General features: G+C 44.8%; 1 protein-coding gene across 3 annotated transcripts in view; it reads right to left on the minus strand.

Annotated features, from left to right (window-relative positions):
* Positions 1-19,945, minus strand: part of rbfox2 (RNA binding fox-1 homolog 2) — a 36,619-nt gene extending 16,674 nt beyond the window's left edge. For 2 of the 3 annotated variants that reach the window (XM_069665168.1, XM_069665167.1), the window contains exons 1-2: positions 18,798-19,945; positions 11,869-11,919 (exon numbers count right to left, since the gene is read on the minus strand). In XM_069665168.1, the coding sequence (XP_069521269.1) occupies positions 11,869-11,919; positions 18,798-19,049 (303 nt within the window). In that variant the 5' untranslated portion in view covers positions 19,050-19,945. Of the gene's footprint in view, positions 1-8,463; positions 8,671-11,868; positions 11,920-18,797 lie in introns of those variants that run through there. The other variant, XM_069665169.1, reaches the window with a different exon arrangement.
* Between the last annotated feature and the right edge of the window lie 1,225 nt (positions 19,946-21,170).

Below are 21,170 nucleotides of genomic sequence, written 5' to 3' on the forward strand. Positions count from 1 at the left end.
GGGACGAGAGAGAAAAGGGGGGATGGACGATAAAAGGTGATGACTGATAGAAGAAGCATGTCCTGACTGATCCGTGGCAGCAGAAGATAAACCCACCCGCACTGTGTTTCTGTCTGATCTTTTTATAACCACACAGCGTGACCAATCAATTCAAGACTGCAACGCACTGAGAAAGTATTTTAGTTTGGTTTATTGACAGCATCATTATATATTTATAACAAGGCTAAGACTTCAGTCATGCTAGCACCTAAAAAAAATGTTTTAATATCATAAAGGACCGAGGTTGTCAGACAAATTTTAATGCAAATTACAGGTAAATTACAGCAGCAGGTTAATGAGATGAAAAATGGCTGCCACTTCTTGAAGACTTTCTTTTCCAGTCTTTCTTTATCTTCCTGTGGATGTTCATCTTCTTGTTCCTCTGACTACTAATCATAATTAAAAGTATTTCCATCATTATATTGCAGGAGCAATAGTAGCAGCACTAAAAGCAGGCAGTATAATATTAATGATTTATTAGTTCATAAAAGACTAATACGTTTTTTTGGATCATCAAAATTAAAGAGACTCAATGCTTTCAAGACATCTGCTTGGATACACTGACTTGGTATGTGTGTGTGTGTGTGTGTGTGTGTGTGTGTGTGCGTGTGTGTGTGTGTGCGTGAGTGACAGGCTGCAGCGATGCCCATCTGAGTTGCACAATAGATCTCTGTCCCTTTGGGAGTGTTAAAAGTGTGTGGGAGGGTGTGCATGTATGAGTGTGTGTTTGTGTGTGTATGCCATCTGTCTCCCAGCTTTTGACCTTTCTCAGCGTCACACCTGTGACACGGTAGCTGGCCCCTCGCCTCAGTGACAAACCAGAGGTTGCACACGGTCGACACGGATCACATCGATACTGTGACATGAGAGCTGCTACAGCAGAGGCGACTACACGGCAAGAGGCAAACACTGTACACAGGTACACCACTAGTAGATCCAACTGAACTTCCTGTAGTATATGGCAGGACCCAGATAAAAACTCATTAGAGCATAAAAACATTTGCAGGTAGAGAGTTCTTCTCACAGATACAATTTTATGTACATTAAAAAATTCTAATTTTTATGCTTTGAAAGTGAATCTTATTAATAATTTATTAAAACATGGACCACTTTTAATAATTGCATGTTAGCATAGCAGCTTTACCTGGTGGCTATTCGTCCTTTTCCTGCTGGTGTAAGAGCACAGGAAACAGTATCAGATCCTTTCAGAAATATTCTTTGAACTCGACTTTTTATGACGGCAGTATTGTGTTGATTTCAGCAGGGTAATCACCACAAACAATCCTGCTATCTCACTCCCGCCTCTCCCTGATAACTCACAGTAAATACGTGTTTATGATTAATCTCCAACACTGTAAACCTGGTACCAAACTGTCCTGTCAGGCTCATACTTTAATCCCTGCTCTGCCTCTCCTACTCCTGTGCCGTACAAAGTGAAACCATGCTCTCCGTCTTTAATGATCAGCACTCGAGGAATACAGCCTCAGATTACTGACCACAGAGTCCAAGTTTAACTTTTCAAACAGCAGCTGTGTCCGCTCCTCTAAACCCTGCAGCTGTATGAACCTCTTCCAATCTTGTCCACAAGCATCCAAATTAAGATTTCTCTAAGTGATAACATCCCTCACATCCTTGACTTCCTGTTCTGCCTCAGCGTCGTGCAGCAGCACAACCCTTCTCATACCTTGGTTTATTTTGATTATATAATATCAATATACAAGTAAGTATACATCCATGTAGTACTCCGTCCATCCTTTAATTTGTTTTCTGTGATTGGAGGTTTTAATTTATGAACAAAAGCTTTAAAATAGAGCAGAAATATGTAATATGTGAAGAGCTTTCTCTTTGTTGTAAAAAAAAAGATCCACAGCGTTACATCACTGATTGTAATAATGTGAACATGAGCTGAAACCCTCTGATGAGAAATCCTGAATACATTACATCCAGAGAGGCAGAAAAGGAGAGCAAAAACAAGGAAATTAGTCAGTTTAGCTCCGGCTTTGAACCGCAGGAGACAAAATACATTAAATGCTTAATGACAGACTGAATGGCTTTGTCTTGCGTCAGCCCAGACTAGATTATATGCATTTGTGTTGGTAGTGGGTGTAGCAAGTCATTCTGGGTCACCAGGTACATGCTAACCTGGATGACAAACAGAAACAGAGAAACTAGATCCGCTCCTGTGTCTTGGATAGAAAGGGAAAGTTGATCACTCAGGTTGGGTCGGGTGATGAGATGATGAAGGTAGAAAGGCGGCGATGCACCGACGACATTTTGCAGCAATGAGGTAACGTTTCAGCAAACACTAGACACATAAGCAACAGGCCTCACAGGATGGTGTTCAGAGTAGGGCTGGGCGATGTGGCCAAAATCCTGTATCACGATATCGGATGTTTCATATCTCTGTAATGATATATCATCATAGCTCGCAGCCTAGATTTTAGTAGCTCACAAAGAGGTTCACAGACTCTGCACAAAAAAACCAACGACTTATGCACCTTGAAAGCCTCTTCCCACTTCAATTCAATCAAACACACAAATGTCCCGCCCCTTCCAATAAAAAATAATAGGATAGGCCGATCAGCTGTCAATAAAAAACGGTGATGCTCCTGGCAAGTTTGTCAACGTCTGAACCTAACCACCCACAGCAATTTTGCAGCAACCTCCATCGACCGGTCGGGTCAGTTGTTCTGTACACTAGTTGAACTAAAGCGAGGAATTCGGTGCCGTTAGCCTGTTTAGCCAGATTAATGATGGACAGTGAAGGTGGCCACGGCAAGAAAAAGCAGGAAACTTTATTTCCACGGGGAGAGGGAAAGCAAGTTTTTATTCACGAATGTGAAGGACAAGTGTGTGTGCCTCATCTGTGGTACCAACGTTTCAGTCAAAAAAAAGAATCAACATGGTGCGCCACCGGCAATGTAATCAAGAAGCTCTTGGCCACTTTACCACCAGATGAAAAAGGTTTGAGACCCCTGGTCTATGTGAAATAACCACATGGTAAAGCCTGTTTTTGGATAATCCTGAGCAAATTTAATACTTGACTTTCCGTTTTCTCTTGGCCTGAGCCTGAGTCCTTTTCTGCACATGAATGTCCACGTTAATAAACATCGCCTCCCTCTATGGTTCGCTCCAGCTTCACTCCCACATGCGAGGACTAGAAGGTAAAGCGTTGTCAGAATGATGTAAAAATTGCCGTAAAGCAGTTCAGCCGCTGGTTTTGTTACATCACGAAAGAGACGACATAGAAAAACACATACGACTGAATTAGGGCTGGGCAATACGAAAACATGTATCGTTAAAACAATTTGAAAATGTCTGAGTGGAGTCACTTCTTGTGTATGTTTGCACTGCAAGTCTGGGAATGATTGCAATTCATAGAACTATTGAGACGATGTTTTTAGCGGTACAAGAGGAATTTTGTGTTCGTTGTGTGGTCGATTGCATGAGCCAGTGCAACACTGAGGTCAACCATCTTTAAAAACCTGAACAGTTTGTAATGGTAGCCTTAAAAAAGAAACTAAAACACGGACAAATTTAAACATAAAGGCGCATTTATACAAAAGTAAAGCTCTTGAAGGTATGCACTTCATCGGGCAGATTCCTTATGGTCAGTTCCCCTCAGAGAGAGTCCCTTTAAACGTTTTGGTTTATCCGCTTTTTCGCTGCAGAATGTCATATCTAAACAACTTACAGATACTTCCTCATCCTCAGCTGTGCTTAACGCTGATTAGTAAATGCAGGTAAACATTGTATCTGCTAAACATCAGGCTGTTAGCCGCGTCAGTGGAGCATGTTAGCATGCTGACATTAGCTTTTAGCATAAAGTGCTGCTTTACCTTTGGGACTGGTTATGCTCAAGTAAAGTAGTTGCATGAGAGGCTTTAGTGTTTATAGTTGATCCTTAAGGCCACAGTCGTAAAGCCGGCCATTCTAGAGTCATTAGCCTTGTTTATAATCTGAAGCTGTTTAGTATATGACGTGTGCTAATTGCCTTGTATAGAACACAGAACCAAGTGGCTAAAAAGGAAAACATTTGAGGAAACTTTAATCAAGGATCCCCCTGCTGTAACGGCTGGTGCAGGGATACTGTTGGCAGCGACACAGAGGAAGAGCCAGAACAAAAAAAAATCTACCTTTTGTCAAATTTGTTGGGAAAACTACCCTCCCACTCCGAGTTTAAATGTTCATCCCAGCTCCAGTGTTGTCGCACTCGAGTCCCAACATTGATGACTCATGACACAACTCACTCAACCAGAGATGAGTCAGTCCTGGACTTGACAAGTTGTGATGCAACTCAGACAGAGTGATAGTGATTTGGATTTTAATGCTGCACACTTGAGGTTTTAATATCTTGGCTTCAACGCTGTATTTTACTTAAAAAGTCCATACGACTGATCGGAGTGTATCGCAGTCATAACCTCCCCCTCATTGTTGAGGCTCATGCACAGGAACAGACTACAGCCTAGCAGGAGAATGGACAACCCCGGCTGTTGCTGCTCCTTCTGCCAGACCAAAATAGAAACGGCAATACGAGCCAAAAACAACCTTGTATTTGTGTTCAACGATTGGCCTTTTCATAGGAGATCCATTTTAGCAGCATCTCAACAGCACTCTCTCTACCTGATAGCCCGGTATCTATGAAAATAGTGTGTGCATGCGTGCTGCTTTTTTTCCCCCCCTCTTTCTCTCTCTCAAACTGTCAAGTTCTGGGCCTTTCGCTCACTGCGAGTGGCCTTTGTGCTTCTCATCGAGGTAAAAGCACACGCTGAATAAATGCACAAAGATTGCCGCACAAGAGGAGAGACGCACGCAGACAAAGAGGCAGGTCACATTTGGTCAATTCGATGAAAAGAGCTGCCCTGTAGACAAACTGTAAGCTCCGTTTTTGTGCCAGTACTCAGGTCTGCGTACGTTTTGTTTGTGTACGTGTCGTGTGCATGTCAGCGTGTGTGTGTTTGTGCATCCGCTCCCCTGGCGTTAAGGCGTTAGGCATTAAGGGGTTGTGTAAGTGTATGCGTTGGCCAGGCAGAGCCAGTGACTCAGAGCAATAGCTGTAGCTCGCTTTCTTTCGGGTCAGTTAGCAGCAGCAAGTGTGTCTGAGGAGGCATGTTATAAAATGTGCTCGTCTGCAGCAGTCTCACTATGCTACAGCAGAGGAGGAGGAGGAGGAGGAGGAGGAGGAGGAGGAAAAGGAGAAGAGGAGAGGAACATGGCTAAGAGCTAACTAGGGCAACACTGGGTCATTTCACATGAATAATGGCATTTCAGTATCTTACTTTATCGGGCCTCGAGCCATTAGTCTACAGCCTAATTCGACAAACTTGCTGATGGAAAATGTGATCGGTGCCGTTAGCGGCGGCTCACATTTGGGCACAATGACGGCATTAAACGAGGAAGTCGTTTTCAGCTCAGATTTTTGGCTTCTGACTCCGTGCTGATGTTACCCGAGCTGAAAAACAGCTGGAGAAGCGTTTACGCCGTGTCTGTGGCATACTGATGAGCCAGGAGACACCCTCTTGTTAAATTATTCCATCCCACGTCAACCCCTCCTCCTCCTCCTCTTCCTACTCCATCACTCTTCCTCCTCCCCCTCTCGCTCTTCCTCTCCGCTCCTCTTGCTGCTGTTCTCCCTTTCCTCCCACTCTCTCTGCTGACTGCTTCGCTTCTTTACGCTTCATAAAATCCAGACGGGACCCTTGCATACGTCCCGCCCCCACGAGTGTCAATCAAGCCCATTTGCTTCATAGCAACAGGATATCAGCGATGCTTTGGCTCCTCCTCCCTGCACTCTTCTCCATCTCCTTATAGGGTAACGTGTGTGCTTGTCAAACAAACCCCTCCCCAAACACCCCCCATCCCTTTCCTTGTAGGGTCTCACGTATGGTTCCTCTTCCTCGCACGGGAGACTCCTCTTCAACATACATGCGTGCAGGGATACAAACACGAACACAGGCCTTCCCTGTCAGCTCTCCACGAGCTGTGTCAATGCTCCGTCTGCTTCATGACAGCATTTTTTATGAAATGCAAACACTCCAAAACAAAAGGATGATGACATTGTTGTCTACATTTATTCCTCGTTAAACACACACAGGGCCCGCAGGACAAACACATGTGCAGGTGAACACACAAACATGTGTTTACTCAGTATGCACACGCCTCCTCCAATGCATTAGTATGGCCATGAACGAGTTGGTCTTGTTTGGAGCTCAGGTAAAGCTCTGTGATAACACAAACACTCGTCTGGCTGTCCAGCGTGTGCTTTTTAAAACGTACACAAGCCAGCTGCAGCACCGTGTTGTCACTGTCAACCGCACCATGCACGGAGTCCGCGAGGGCAACCCCTATCCATTTCAAAGGCAGGTTCTTTTAAAAAGGCCACGCAGATGCCTGGCGGTGACTCATTAGAGATGCAAATAGCTGCTAAAGAGGAAGAATTGTTAATGCAACCTGAGCTTTGGGTCATTTCACAACAATCCCCCACTCTGTTTTTTTTTTACAGTGCAAAAAGGTGTCTACCTCACACGGCTCTCCCGTCGATGGATTCCTCGCGCCTCGAACCATCTAACAATCTGCACAAAATGAATGACTCATGCAGGTTACCACGGCAACACGGCTCATTGGGATCATTTAACGACCATCATTGTTAACCCGGCGAAGAATCAATAAGAAGATTTGGAAAAGGCTGGGAGGTGGAGGAGGCGGGTGAAACCTCCCGACCCGTTTTCAGTTTATGCAAGCGTGGCAGTGTGTGTGTGTGTGTGTGTGTGTGTGTGTGTGTGTGTGTCTCTGCGTGTGTATGTGTGTGTGTACGGTTTCGCAGCAGGTAGGCGTCTCTCCCTCGCCTTAGGGCACACGCTTAGGTGGGGCTTGAGAAAATATTTCAGCCTTTTGCACCTGATATGCTACTTCAACTTTCTCGCAGTGAGAGATGAAAACATTAGATCAAAGTAGCACAAAAAAACAGCGAATGAATTCCCTCTGTCGTAAGGCAACTCTGGACGGTTACACACACACAGACACACACACACACACACATGTAACTGCAAAGTCAGCTCTACAGTCTGAAATTGCGTCACAGAGCGAGCTAGCTCCCTCCAGTTGACCTACAATATTGTCAAATCTCAGTGCCGCTCTCCATCGCTCTCAGTCGTCCATCTCTGCATGATTTCAGCCTCCTCGTCTGCGGGCTTCCCCGCTAACTGCCAGAGGGTGTCCCGTCACCTTAAAAATCAATTTCCCGTTCTCCCGCTCCCATTCTCTCCCTCTTTTTTAAAAACCCATCCCCCTCTTCCAGGGGCTCTTGGAGGAAAACATTGAGATAACAGCTGCCAGGGCCCCAGGGAAAGCGAGAGGAGGGAGAAAAGAGGTCAAACAGTAAAGAGAGCAGGAATCCAAGGTACAGCTGAAAGAGAAGCACACGCAAGCAAAGGCAGGAACACACACACACACACACACACACACACACACACACACACACACACACTGAGAGCCTGACTCACACCAAACCAAACGATACGAACGTGACACTTTATGCACCAACTTTGCAGCCCACTGTGTGCTCGAGCTCGTGTGTGTGTGTGTGTGTGTGTTGTGAAATGTGTGACACAGAAATTACAGTGAGGAGGTGTTGTTAGCTGAATAGAAGAGATGCAGAAGGGAGAAGTGGAGGAAGGGAAAGACAGAGAAAGAGGGCGACAATAAAGGGAAAAAAAAGACAGAGACAACTGTTCTGTGGACACCTGTCCCTTTCACTCACAGGCTGGAGCGATGCACAGAGACAGCTGCAGAGGCAATAAAGAAGAAAGACTGTTTTTACTTACCTCTCCTCCCCCCTAATCCTTCACTCTTTCCACTCTTTCGCCTCAGAAATCTCTCACTTTAACCGCTACATGAAGCGCTGCACGCTTACCATGTCGTACTGTATGTTCACATGGGTTCTTCTGAGCATACATAATACATGGCAGAGCCGAGTTTCTGGCAGTTGCAGCTCTTGATGTTCAGATTGCGTGCGCCTTTTAGCTCTGGGCAGGAGAACAGATGCCACAACAACAACGGCGTACAATAATACATCGCTGCTCATGCGTTTCGCCACAGCGAGGCATAATTGTGGCGATACAATCTCAAGGCTTTATCTCGCTGTCATCTACGCCTACTACGCTACTTTCAGTGTTTGTATCCCCTCGCAGCAAACTGGCCGCCGAGTCCTGACAAGAGTCTGAAATGCCCTGACTGGACCACTCTAGTAAAGGGGGTCAAGTAGAGTCCTCATCTGTTAGTAGTTAATTAACATTTCATGCTCGATGACAGTGCTGCTCCCGCTCTGACGCCCGCTCCGTGTACAGTGGAGCCCAATCCTCAGCGCGGGGACGCGTTCACAACACGGAGGAGGATATGAAAAGATATGAAAAGATAAACACTCACCGACAACACGGAAGGATAGTACAGTCCCATCATCGTATTCTGTGCAACAACTCAAACTGTCGCTGCTCCTCTCTCCTCTCCTTTCCTCTTCTCACGCTGCCTCGCTTTCTCTCCCTCTCTCCCAGCCTGTGTCACCTCACCAGCTCCGTCTCTCTTGTCTGTCTCACAGATTCAAAATCTCCCTCTCTCTGCCCCCGCTCGCTCTGTCTGCCATGCCAACCCCCCACCCAACCCTCCCCACTTCCACCTCTTCTTCCTCCTCCTCCTCCTCCTCCTCCTCCTGTGCTGGCCTCTGTCCCTGTCACTCTCCCTCGCTTGCTTTCTTTTCTTTCCCCCCTCTCTCTCGCTCTCTCTCTCTCTACCTCTTTCTGTCTCCCACTCACTCTTTTCTTTCCTCTTCTCCCACTCGCTCCTTCCTCTCCCTCTACCCCCAGCCTTCTGTTATGCTGCTGTGCCCTTGCCTGCTCATCTCTTCTGTCTCTTCTACAGTCCTCCTCCTCTTGCTCTCCTCCTCTCTCACCCAGATAGCCTAACGCCTCCTCCCCTCCTCCTACTTCTCTTCCTCTGTCACACCTGCAGACTTTCCTCCTCCCACTCTGCCTCCCTCTCGTGTCGCAGTCCCTCCCTCCTCGCTCTCTCTATCTCTCTCTCTTCCTCTGCTCTCTTTCTCCATGTAGGTGAGTTAACTGGGGCTGCTGGCACCACTGGGAGAGGAAGTGGAGAGTCTCTCTCTCTCTCTCTCGCACCTTTCAGACATTCACCTTGTTACATAAATATGCTGCCAGTTTTAGCATCTTTCAGAGCTTTGTTTTGGTTTCGCAGCCCGTTAGCTCACGGCTCCAACCAAGCTCCTTTCCAGCAGCGTAGGACAGTTGAAAAGGCTCTAAAAATGCTCGCTGTGCGCTACCTGCTCGGCACCAAACCACAGACAGACAAAATTAGCAACTAGCTCGTAAACACAGTGGAGAATTCAGCAGCTAATTATTTCTCAGACACAATAAATGACACAGCTATCAGCCACGCGGCGACAGGAAAACCCGCTTTGAGCAGCCTCTCTATCAGAAGAGCGACCCGCGTATCTCCTTACAGCAACAACCGCTGACAAGAGTTTAATTAATTCTAATTATTTAAATAAAGACAAAAGAACACAGACAACATTGTCTTCCAGCGTGGTAACACTGCACTCATGCAGCACTTGTCTGTAGCACGGCAGCCAATAAACGCATGCATCTGTGACTCCCTTGTGCATGGGTAGGCAATTTAAATCCTGCACGGGAAAGGCCAACTCCAGCAGGAAGAGTGGAAACTACTGCAGCTATTGTCACTTGGAGAGCCAATTACAGAATGTGGAGAGTTTAATGTTATTATCATTAAGACTCTGGCTTTAATAAGGGCTGGATGTGAGGTTAATAAAAGCGCAGAGATATCTAACACAATTTCTCTGTCGTCTTAAAATCGTCACCTCATACTTGATGCATAGAAGCAACAAATACTTTCAATAAGACGATCTTTGTTGTTCATGAGTACGTTGACACAGATCAGATCTGCCTATAGAACATGTTTGTTTTGCCGTTATTGGAAAGGACAGCTGACGACAGATAGAGGGACGTCATGCACCAAATGATTGGCAGCCTCTGCACATTGGGGCGCCTGATCTACCAACTGAACTAAACAAGCGCCCGGAGTATGTTTTTTTTTTATACGTTTGGGTCAACAGGGTTCAGGTAAAAGCTTTTTTTAAAATACATCCAGGTGTCAGTTTCCATAAACCTTGAATCGTACAGGCTTACAGTATGAATACACATACAACATGTGAGCACAGAGGATGAAAATCAGAGTCATGTTATATGTTTGATGTTTTTTCACATGAAAATGTGCAACAGAACGCCGGAGAATATTCTAATCAATACATGCCAGCGCATTGAGCGTTCTTACAATTCATTAAATTCTGTCAGTCAGTTTCCCCCTTCACTCACTATGTGTGTATATAAGTACATGTATGTATGCATATATTTTTCAGTGCAATTATTTTTACATATAGAAGTAAAAGGGTGTAAACACTGTATATATATTTTTATTATTATTGGGATGAATAAAGATGATCTTATCTCATCCAACGTTGGTCTTTAACTTTTGGCATCAGCAGTGACATTTGTTTTCCTACCTTGCTGCAGTTTTACAGCAGTGCCACAACAATGTCTCACCTTCCAGGTGGGAAATAGGCCATGAGGCTTGTGCCCGTTTACATCCTGTCATATCTAAACTTGATGATCCACAATATAGAAAAAAAGCTCTAAACACAGCCGTCCAATCGATTGATAAAGCCAGAAAAGTCACAAAGAAGTTACAGAGTAAAGTTATGTTAAAGCACTTTCCCCCCTGGACACATGAATCTGATCTAAAGTTCATATCCCGTGTCTGAGAAGGGCTTGTCTCTGTCTTCACACGTCAGCTCGCGCTGCTCTCCGGGCTCTTCCTCCAGGAGCCTTTGATCACATCATTCTCACTCTGCTGCTGACAGTTTAGCACCTCAGTGTTGTGGGAGTCTCCGCTGCCCCGGCATTGTTTTCTTCCTCTCTGCCTCTCTCTCCTGGTCAGAGGCCAGTTCACACCTCAGAGTCCCTCAAGTGCCGCTCGACTGACTTCTTTACATCCCGACGAGGGATTTCTCACACGTTAGCTTCTATGATTCATTCCTCGAACATTATCATTAGGAAGGAAGCGCTTCAAAGCCGCATCATCTTACAGCGAAATGAAAACGGGCTAATTGGCTTCCAGGCTGCTGCAATATCCGCTAAACAGTACAACACACAGCCGAGGAGGGAGAGTATCTGAGAGGGAGGCAATTAAGAGCGAACAAGTGGAGGTTTAAGACAGATAAAGTGCAGATAAGCGGGCAGAGGTTGCTGGGCGTCATGGAGAGCGAGGGATGAGGGGATTATGGGTAGAGGATGAGAGGATGAGTGGATGAAGGGAGGATGATCTAAGGATTAACCACATAAACTGAGCAGCCTAATAACACAATCAGCAGGCAAATACAAACACGGGTAAACAGATTGTTGCCTTGCACACACGCGCACACACACACACTATAAATACAGTCCTTTTATATGTGTGTATTAAGGAAGCTTGAATCTGCATGTTGGAGAGCGCGCTCAGATTATGTTTGTGATTATGTCTCTGATTTTTGGCGGAGACAAAGACAGGAGTGGGAGAAGAGGAGGCCTGTCTTCCTCTACACGACTGATAAATGATAATCTACACCCCCACCTTGTGGTTTACAGAGCTTCACTGAGCTGTGTTCATGCTATATGAATACTGGATCCAGATGGGACTCACGTATAACAAGATAGAAAGGTGGAATACTGTTTTTCTCAGGTGTTTTGGATTGAATGGTGTCCTTACCTGACTGTGAGACGGGTAGCCATGATAGCCGAGGGTCAAAGGGTCGTTGTTCTGAAAGAGAAGAGAGCAGATGTTTTAATATGCGATCAATAATCTTCAAAGCAGAACAAGAGTGAGACAAGCCTCTTGATGTAATTTTTATTACTCATTCATGTATTCACTCTCCTGTGATCTCTCTGCGCTTGACTTTACAGATCTTTGGGTGTTACTGACTCCTAATCAAATTAACTCCTCCGGCGGTGACACACTCCCGCTATCTCCTCCAAGAGTTTTCCACCCGGCGGATCTTTTGTCTGCTCGTAAAGACGCGATAACGGGGGCGAGTGAGATCATGCGAGGAGCAGGAGATGAAAGACGGGGCTGAAAAGAACGAAGTGTCACCCACCACTCTTATATCAGAAATAGGTCAGGGGTGTCAGGGAGGATGAAGGCAACATGAGCCCTAATGAAATCTCCTGCACATTACTCTCAGCGTGCGAGCACACGCGGGTACGTCAAACATCTGCAGAGTAATTACAGTTAAACACGACGCGTTAAGAGAGAACTCATTCTGTTCGGGGCTAAATATTAAACACAAATCACGCCTCGACTCCCTGAAATGTTGCTACGAGTACAAATAAGTGAGTTACAAACTGTGTTCCAGCGTTATGCTAATGTATTCCATTAAAAAGGGAGATTTTCACAGCAATTACAACATGCTTCGAAGGGGGGAAACAGATTTGCCGTTCTCTGGCTTCATATCACTAGATTAGAAAACAACTCCGCTCCTCCCTCCCTCTTTCTGTCCTCCCTCCTCCCTCCCCCCGATCTCCCTTTCATGTGGAACCAATGTCCCTCATCTGCTCCGTCCCCAAGGGGAACACTTTGCTCTGCGCGCTTCACAGCTTGAGTTCGCCTGATTAATACTGTAGCCGTGTAACTCTGGACCTCATGGGGCCGGCTCACCAAAACCAAGCACAGCGTTTCCAAATTCAAGAGGCTCGGTCTTTGAAGGGGGAAGAGAGAAGGAAGCATCTTCTGGATTGAAAAACGCAGTTTGTGCGAGTCTATCTGAGAGCCAGAAACGTACTTAGTGAACTGGCTTTGGGAGGTAGAAGCTCTAAATAATGAATTACCTCTTAGAGGCTTGAATAACATGAATAAAGTATAAACCGCATTTTACAGCAAGGCCAAACTCTAAACTCAAGACGCTGACGATTCAGAGCAGAGGGGGATCTAAAACAAACTGAAAGAGGAGGAGACAAAGGAGATTTAAAGGGCAGTACGCTGTTTCAGAGTGAGGGGGGAGGCGATTTTTAAAGCACACACATCTGGAATTAATATTACTGCAAGAGGATAGGGGAGGAACCAGAGCTGGAAATACAACAGGAAATGGACAGCAAAGGAAAAAAGAAAAAGGAAAAGAGATGGAGGGAGCAAAAACAATGACTCATACATGAGCGGAGTCATGTGCTTAATTTCCTTAAGGAACCGAGAGGAATGAGAGAGGGAGGGCCGCATGGAGGCTGCGCGAGAGATTATATCAGCCTTACAGTACGACAAGACAAAAAAGGGTTATTTACCCAACGCAGCAATAAGTAAGCATGGTTTGATATTTTTAGGGCTTTTATTTTGTTAGGGAGCACAGCTGACTCCCACTTGGGGGTGGTTGTTTTTGGGGGTTGGGGATGAATAAAACAAGAGGAGAGACTGCAGGGGAACACTGGCTGAGCAATCAGGAGAAAGTAACAAAATGACTTGAAGTCAACAGATGGCAAAGAGGGGAGGAGGGGGGGAGGAGAGGAGAGAGGGGGGACTCTCTCTGTAATAATACAGTCTTAAAACAATGACGGGAGGAGGAGCTCGGTTACCTCCAAGTAACCAATGAACCCTGATACTCCCTCTCCAAAAACTACAGGTGGTGTAGGTATGTGTGTGTGTGTGATTGTTTAGTGCGTGTGTGTCTAATTTAGTCACAAGACTGGAGTCTATTCCTATCGTGCCTGGAGACCGCTGCTCTGCTGAGGAGGAGTAGAGGAGGAACTACATTTCAGTGCTCAGAGAGTCATCCTGCCTCGGTGCAAAGCACTCAGGAGGATGTGAATCCATTTCATCCACAGAGCACTTATGTGCTAAACCTGCAACCCGTCAGCCAGATGATCTCAGTTTATTTTCCCTCCATGCACTTCACATCCCTCCGACTTTCCGCAGTAAACCTACACACGCTCTTTCAGGGGGACGTTGGCTGCAGTCAGAGTGGATTTTGGAAGCCGCCTCGACAGCTCTGGCGTGATAATAATAATCAATCATGTGGCCGTATCGGCTCGCAAATCACACGCAACATAATCACAGCGGTGTCCACTGTGCTGATCTGCATCTCAAGATAAAACTGTCGTTTAATCCCCCCAATTTATTTCACATCTGATCGGGAAGATTGGAATTTGCATTTAATTATTTACTGCAGGACATAATTGCTCATTGTGATTAACTCAACATAATTTTACTGGAACTGGAGCCTGATGCTGGACTGTAGGGAGCGAAGCTGAGGCCCATTTTAGGTAGAGGACTTGGGCTGTTTATTTTTGACATTTTAGCAGGGAGGCGATAAATTTGATCGTGAAATAAAAGGAAAATGTATTTGAACACTAAAAACACTTGGTCAAACTACATGATCTCATGCACTTTAAAGCTCCTGTGAGGAGTTTTTCACTGGTTAGGAAACAGACTGAAATTAATTCTGATGTCTCTATGTGATCCACAAAAGCGAACAAGACCATCAGCGACAAGATTGTTTATTTCTATATAGTTATTTTAAATGCCTGAAGCTGCTGGTGGGAGGAGGGGTAGGTGTCAGACAAACGATTAACTGCATGCTGCCTTTGTTTACATTTACCAGGGCAGAAATTTAAAGTGAGGGATACACATGACTGTTAAAGAAAGAAGGATCAGGACCACTTAAGCATGTACAGGACAAAATCAGCAAAGAGATCAGAGGTACGGCTTTGTCCACAGGGGGCGCCAAAATCAACACAAACAGAAAGTTCCTCACAGGAGCTTTAAAGTGAATTTTGTCGGCTGCTGCTAATTCTAATCATCGATCTGCAGTATTTTTAATAATAATTGTGTCTTAGCAATGTCGGAAAATTTTTACCCTAATTTGGAGGAGCCCATCGTGATGACTCCTAAATTCGCTCTTTCCATCCGAGACTGTGGAAATGCTTAAAAAATTGTCACAACATTAATAATTTACCAACATAGTGCACAATTCTCATGATTATAGAACAGTTGGTCTATATTTTCTTTATAAGTACACTAAAGAGTTTACAATTATTCTACCAGAAGCTCTGTTATTATTATCTACACACTTCTGTAATAAACAGACATTCCCCATGCTGCTACATCATCCAGTAATATCGCCACAAATCATTTTTATGTTATAATAATTTTTATTACCATTTTTTATTATTTCACCATAATTTTACCAGGAAATAATCCCATTGAGATACAAAATCTCTTTTACAAGAGTCCTGACCAAGACAGCAGCTTAAAAACCATTACTATCATTGTTATTATCATCTTTTTCATTAGTACTTGTACTAGTAGTAGTGGTAGTATTACGTAAGATAAAAGATGATCAGAGCTACATTTTTCTCAATAATAAATGATTGCAGAGCCTGGAGCACAAGTTGAGTAAATATATATTTTTCTATTAAGATGAAAACCACACCAGAAACACTGTCAGAGTAACAAATCACTTAACTGCAATTAATATGAGAGCAGAGCTACAGTAACAGCCCATCAGATCTGCCCCAGAGCAGCACCACGCAGCAGGCTTCTCTCTCAAACATCCTTCAGTAAACAGACATCTGCCGGCAATTTATCACAAAAAAAAAAAACATGGGGCCCAAAAACTGAATAAATATTCTCAGCTCGCAGCAGGAATACATTTTTCCGCTGACGTTTTCATTCTATTCCAGAGCCAGGACTGAGATGGAAGCACAGAGGGGTGATCCACCTACATTAATGTCCGAGTCAAGTCATTTGTCCTCGGCGCTGTCACCTCAGGCAAGACCTTATTGGGTTAGAGAGAGAGCCCCGGATCCTACGCACAGTGGCAACAAAACGCGGGCCGCTCAGCAGCAAGCCCGATTGATATCGAATCTGACAACCTCCTCTTGACATTTCCCCAAATCTGGGCGGGAGATTCAGGGCGTTATTATGAAACCCCTGCCATCCTGAAGCATGCAGGACTTCCCCTGTGCAAAATAGGCTGAAAATGATTTATTGGGAGAGCCCCAGTTGGCTGGGCGGCTTAATATTCATATAAAATCCATACTATTGGATGAGCAGAGTGTGAGCAGCAGGAGGTCAGCAGCTAATTTCTCTGAGCAGCATTGAACATTTGAACTCAGCCAGCTTTATTCACCCGTGTTAGCCGAGCACTCACTCATGCTGCACTCATTTCTACATGCATTGCTGCTTAGCTAAAACTTTGCACATTTGACTCGACACTCGAGGCTCCTCCACCCACGCACTGGGATGACATCACACCCTAATGAGAAAAACAGCAGTGTCAATGGCCAAATGGGAAAGATCTCATTAGTGGGCTGCGGAGGTGCAAAATGGATTGCTCTTTGCCACAACCACACCCCTTTGTGTCGCTGCAGTCACAGGTCAGAGTTCAACTCCTTCCGTGATGCCGGCAATAAACGTTTTTTCTTTGCTTCCAATCAATGATGGAGGAAGGGAGACAAAAAGTGCTTCATGAGCTCCAGGCTGCTGTCTGCTGTAATATTTTCCATCCTTTACCCGCCTCTGGAGATTACTTTACAGAAGTGCTTTTGTGCATTTTTTATAGACGTTTCTTTGAAAGCCAAGAGCTCAGATTTAAAATAGGAAAATTGAATGTCACTCAACCCAGTTTACTTTAAGAATATTAAAGGTGCCACTGAGCTCGGGGAACAAAAATACGTCACAGTGGTTTATACACACTCAGGGATTTGGAGGTGGTGGTATTTGTGTGAGAAAGAGACCAGAAAAGAAGAAATTGGGTATACGGTAGAATCTTTAAAAAAGAAGTGCTAATGATAACTTTCCCACTTAATCATTTTGTCTGTAAAATTTCCATTACATTTTTTAAAGTCCAAGGTGACATCTTTACAGGTTATATTTAGTCTGACAAAAAGCCCAGAGACTTAAAATATTCAATCTATTTAACAAAAAGGCGAAAATCTGGATATTTATGGGTGTTTGGGGCCAGAAAAAAGTGACTCACATGATGGTAAATTATGGAAATAGTTGCTGGTTATTTTTCTGTTGATGAAATAATCGATTAATCAAATTTGATTTGTCGAATCAATTAAATTCTGTTTGCAGTTTTACACTCTATCTGCATCTTACAATTTATGAGTGAGCTTATACAGTATGTACATGTGTGATGTATAAACCCGTTGCCTTAGATAAGGATCTCAGGATCAGTGTGGTTATAATGCCCCCTCCAGTATGAGATGTGATCCCATTAGCTGGAAACAAAGCCTCTTTACTGCCAGTGATAGGGCAAATCTGTTCCTGCACCAACTGAGAGAGAGGGAGGGAGGGAGGGGGAGGGGGCATCTCTCCCACTCTCATTTCCGGACTGTCCAGCCAGCTCACGTTCAATACATTTTAGGGGCTGAAGCTATTGATCCACGCTTCTCTTTCTCCCCCACAAGAACACTCTTCCACTCACATCTGTTTGTGTAAGTGCATTACGTTCCTAAGCCTGTCTGTCAGCACTCACGGACAGCATGACGACGTAAAGCCAGCCATTTAGTTTTCCAAACAGGACCAAACAGGCCACTTCACCTCCATTACTGGCGCTCTCAATGGCGAGGAAATAGCTTTCTGTCTTCCAATGGAGTGCTTCACACTACATATTACGCCATAATGGTGTCCAGAGCATCCTCCTGTCCTCCTGTGATGCTCTATTAAGAAACATTTGGCCAATTCTGGATCACTGACGGGCAAAAAACTGCAAATTGATTTGACTGATATAGAAAGAAAAGAGGTTAAGAGGGTCTATCACATTTGATGACCCAAGCACAAAATGATGGAGGCCAAACACTGCAGCAACAATGTTGGTAAAAGCAGGGGTTTGAGGGTCAGGGCAATTAGATTGATGACTTTTGGGCTAACCCCCTAATAAAACTGGAGGCCTTTGTTAAACTCAACACCCCCTCATGTCTGCCCTCCCCCAACAAAGATCACACACACAAACGCCAACATCAATTCTCATTCTAAACCAAATGTTACCCGCTCTATTGTGCTACATGAGGAGGGTTATTTTGCATATTAAAAGGTCAAGTTTGTTTACATCCCCGACACTCCACTGGGTCTCTCTCAGGATGATAGATATTCATAATACACACGTTTGAAGAGTAACAGAGTGTCTGAGCAGCAGTGTAACATCACAGTGAACACGGTGCATGGATTAATACAAATCGGACCATTGCAATTTTTCCTTAAACATTAGGCCAATGTCTGAGCTGCTGTAGCCTCAGCAATGCCACACTGCAGCTGTTAAATAGGCCTGAGAACAGCATAGATTTTATCCTCACTATGGTAATCCCCTCTTACAACTGAAGTAACTGCATGTAGAGTCTTTTACTACAGCTGTGAAATGTGCTGGCATTTCCTGCAGTGCCGGTGATGGCCTGTCCATAGCAGATGCTATGGTGGGCCATTGAGGGGCCTTATGCTGCAACTACTACTACTACTACATTATCTGCAGGTTTGGTTTGGACAAAAAAGGGTCAAATTCAACCACAATAAGAACAATGTTGAATATTAATGCACTTAAATAATGTAACCATGCATCTGAATAACACATCCAACACGCTTGTTTTTAGCCTTTGAAGTCGTGCCTGCGTTACTGTATGTGGACAAAAGAAGAAACCCCCTCCCCTCCTCACCTGGCCAACCTCGCCGATGCCCCCTGAGCCGTCGATCCGGGGACGCTTGCACTCCGCCCCGGCAGAGTCCACCAGAGCGGCCGCTGTCTGTCCGTCGGGCTCCGGGTCTCCACGCTTCATGCCCCGGACAACCGCAGGAGCGCCGCCCGCGTTAGGATGCACCCCGGCCAGGGTTTCCAGCTCTCTATCCCGGTCCATTAGACCCCGGGACACAGGCAGCATGATGGATGCAACGTCGGTCGACATTAACATTTAAAAATCTTCTTTTATCGCCTCTCTTGAGCTAAACTGGTTGTAAAGAAGACTACCTACTCTAGGGCACCTTTGTGCTTGAAGCCAGCGCGTGGACGATATGCGGTTAAAATAGTCTTATAATGCTGCCTTCACTGTGTTTTCTATTAGGCCTTCTGCATGTCTCCCTTAAAGAGTTGATGTATCTGGAAATGTTTTGGCCCCCTCGCTGAGAAATTTCATCTGAACACTGCGTTTGGATTTTTAAATCATACAGCTAATAAACGCTAATTTGACCTTATTACAAAACACAGCGCCTAAATAAAAAACGTCCCCTTAAATATAAGCAGGTAAATTTCCGGCTATGTAGCCCCCTTGTTTGCTGCTGACCGTGTATTTATTTACTGTAGGGCTGCCTAAGAGGCCTACGTTTTTTCAGCTCATAACAAACCAATTAAATAAACACCGATCACAACAATGGCTCCTGAGCGTAGCCTACCGCCCGATTTCCATCAGCCCTCGTTTTTATCTCTCTGTTTTAAGAGCACAACATGGACATCCTACCGCAACCTTAAGACGAAAAGCCCCTCAACATGTCTTCCCTGTCGCCTTTTTTGTCTGCCTGTCTATTGACCACAGAGCAGAGGTTCACTGAAAGTCAATCCTCGTCAGAAGCTCTCTCTTGCCCCCATGTTAGTCCGCAAGTCGCCGTTAAAAGAAAAGACGATTTCTTGTCCCCCCTAAAAAAACAGCGGACGGACGGAGAGGCTGCGGTGTTTCCTTTTCCCTCTCTCTTTCTTTCTCTCGCCTATTATTTCCTTTCCTCTCTCGGTTTTCCCGGTGTGATCTTGTAGCGTGTGTGTTACAGAAAGGAAATTGTCCTCCCCTGCCTCCCTCCCTCCTCCTACTCTCTTGGTGTAGTCATTCCCCTCCTCCTATCTTCCGCTCTCCGTTTGAACGCTGAGCCAGGCAGCCATGCAGCCTGCAGACACACGCAGTATGCCGCAGTGCCTCCATACATTTTACTGAGGGGAGTGTGTGTGTTTGTGTGTGTGTGAGGGAGGGGGGTCTTACAGCCCAGAGAGACTGCTGTGATCTTACAGTATCCAAACCTTAAAATCAATTGCTAATTTTGCCTTTTGTATCTATTGGTGAGCAATTTAAAAATATCTTCCAATAAAAACCGTTCTCCCTCCTTTCTGTTCTGTGGTGGTCGTCATACACTGCAGAATATCAGAGGGTGGGCTTATCAAGTCTAACTCACCAAGATTTCATTCCTAACTCATTACACAACCAGCACACAGGCCAAGGTCTTCACACACAAGCCCAGCTGTGAGTCATGCAGCATGGAGTACCTTATGTTCCTCTGGCATTTTTATTGCTTGGATGACACCCAGTGGTCAAAGGCTACCATGAGAGAAGAAGACTTCAAAGGCAATTTGCTGTAACAAATTATAACACAAGCAAAAGCTAACTTCAAAATCCTCCCTCTGACTAGCAGAGCTTTAAATGGGTTGGCTCCAGCACTTCTTCTACAACTTCATGCTCTACTACAGTGCCCTTAACACTCTATAAAATTACCCTAGACTACATTAATTTTTATGGTTGTGATATGCTTTCTCTTAGTGAACATTTAACTGATTTCTACTTTGGTACAGTTACATTACAAACATTATAGCAATAGTTCATTTTAGAATTCGATGTCTTGCTAGGAGTAACATGAGGGTTAGCCTAGCTTAGCACAAGGACTTGTAACATGGTGAAAGAGCTTCCTTGGTCTTGCCCACTAATAACAATATCTCTAGCATCTCAAGCTCGTTTTGTACCGATTTGTATTTATGTGCTGGACTGTATCGTTGCTTGGAGCAGTGAAGTCTCCACTTCTTCTCAACCTGAAATCAAGGTTTTCAAACATGATCCTTATAAGTCATCTTAAGAGATGCTGGTAGGCAGGCTAGCCGGTTGCCCCCATTTACACTTTGAAGGCTAAGCTAAGCAGCTTTCCCCAGAATTAAACAATCATGTCTTGCTTAATTAATAATCACTTAAAAACATGCAGTGTAAATTAATTTAAATTGCGGCTGCTGTATGCTTGATTGGATTACAAAAGACTTTGCTGGATTAGCAAAGTGGGCAACTACC

This window comes from Semicossyphus pulcher, unplaced genomic scaffold (genome assembly GCF_022749685.1).
Source record: "Semicossyphus pulcher isolate SPU_LCO1_2020_fin unplaced genomic scaffold, fSemPul1.0.p SCAF_17, whole genome shotgun sequence".
In the NCBI taxonomy this organism is placed as follows: Eukaryota; Metazoa; Chordata; class Actinopteri; order Labriformes; family Labridae; genus Semicossyphus; species Semicossyphus pulcher.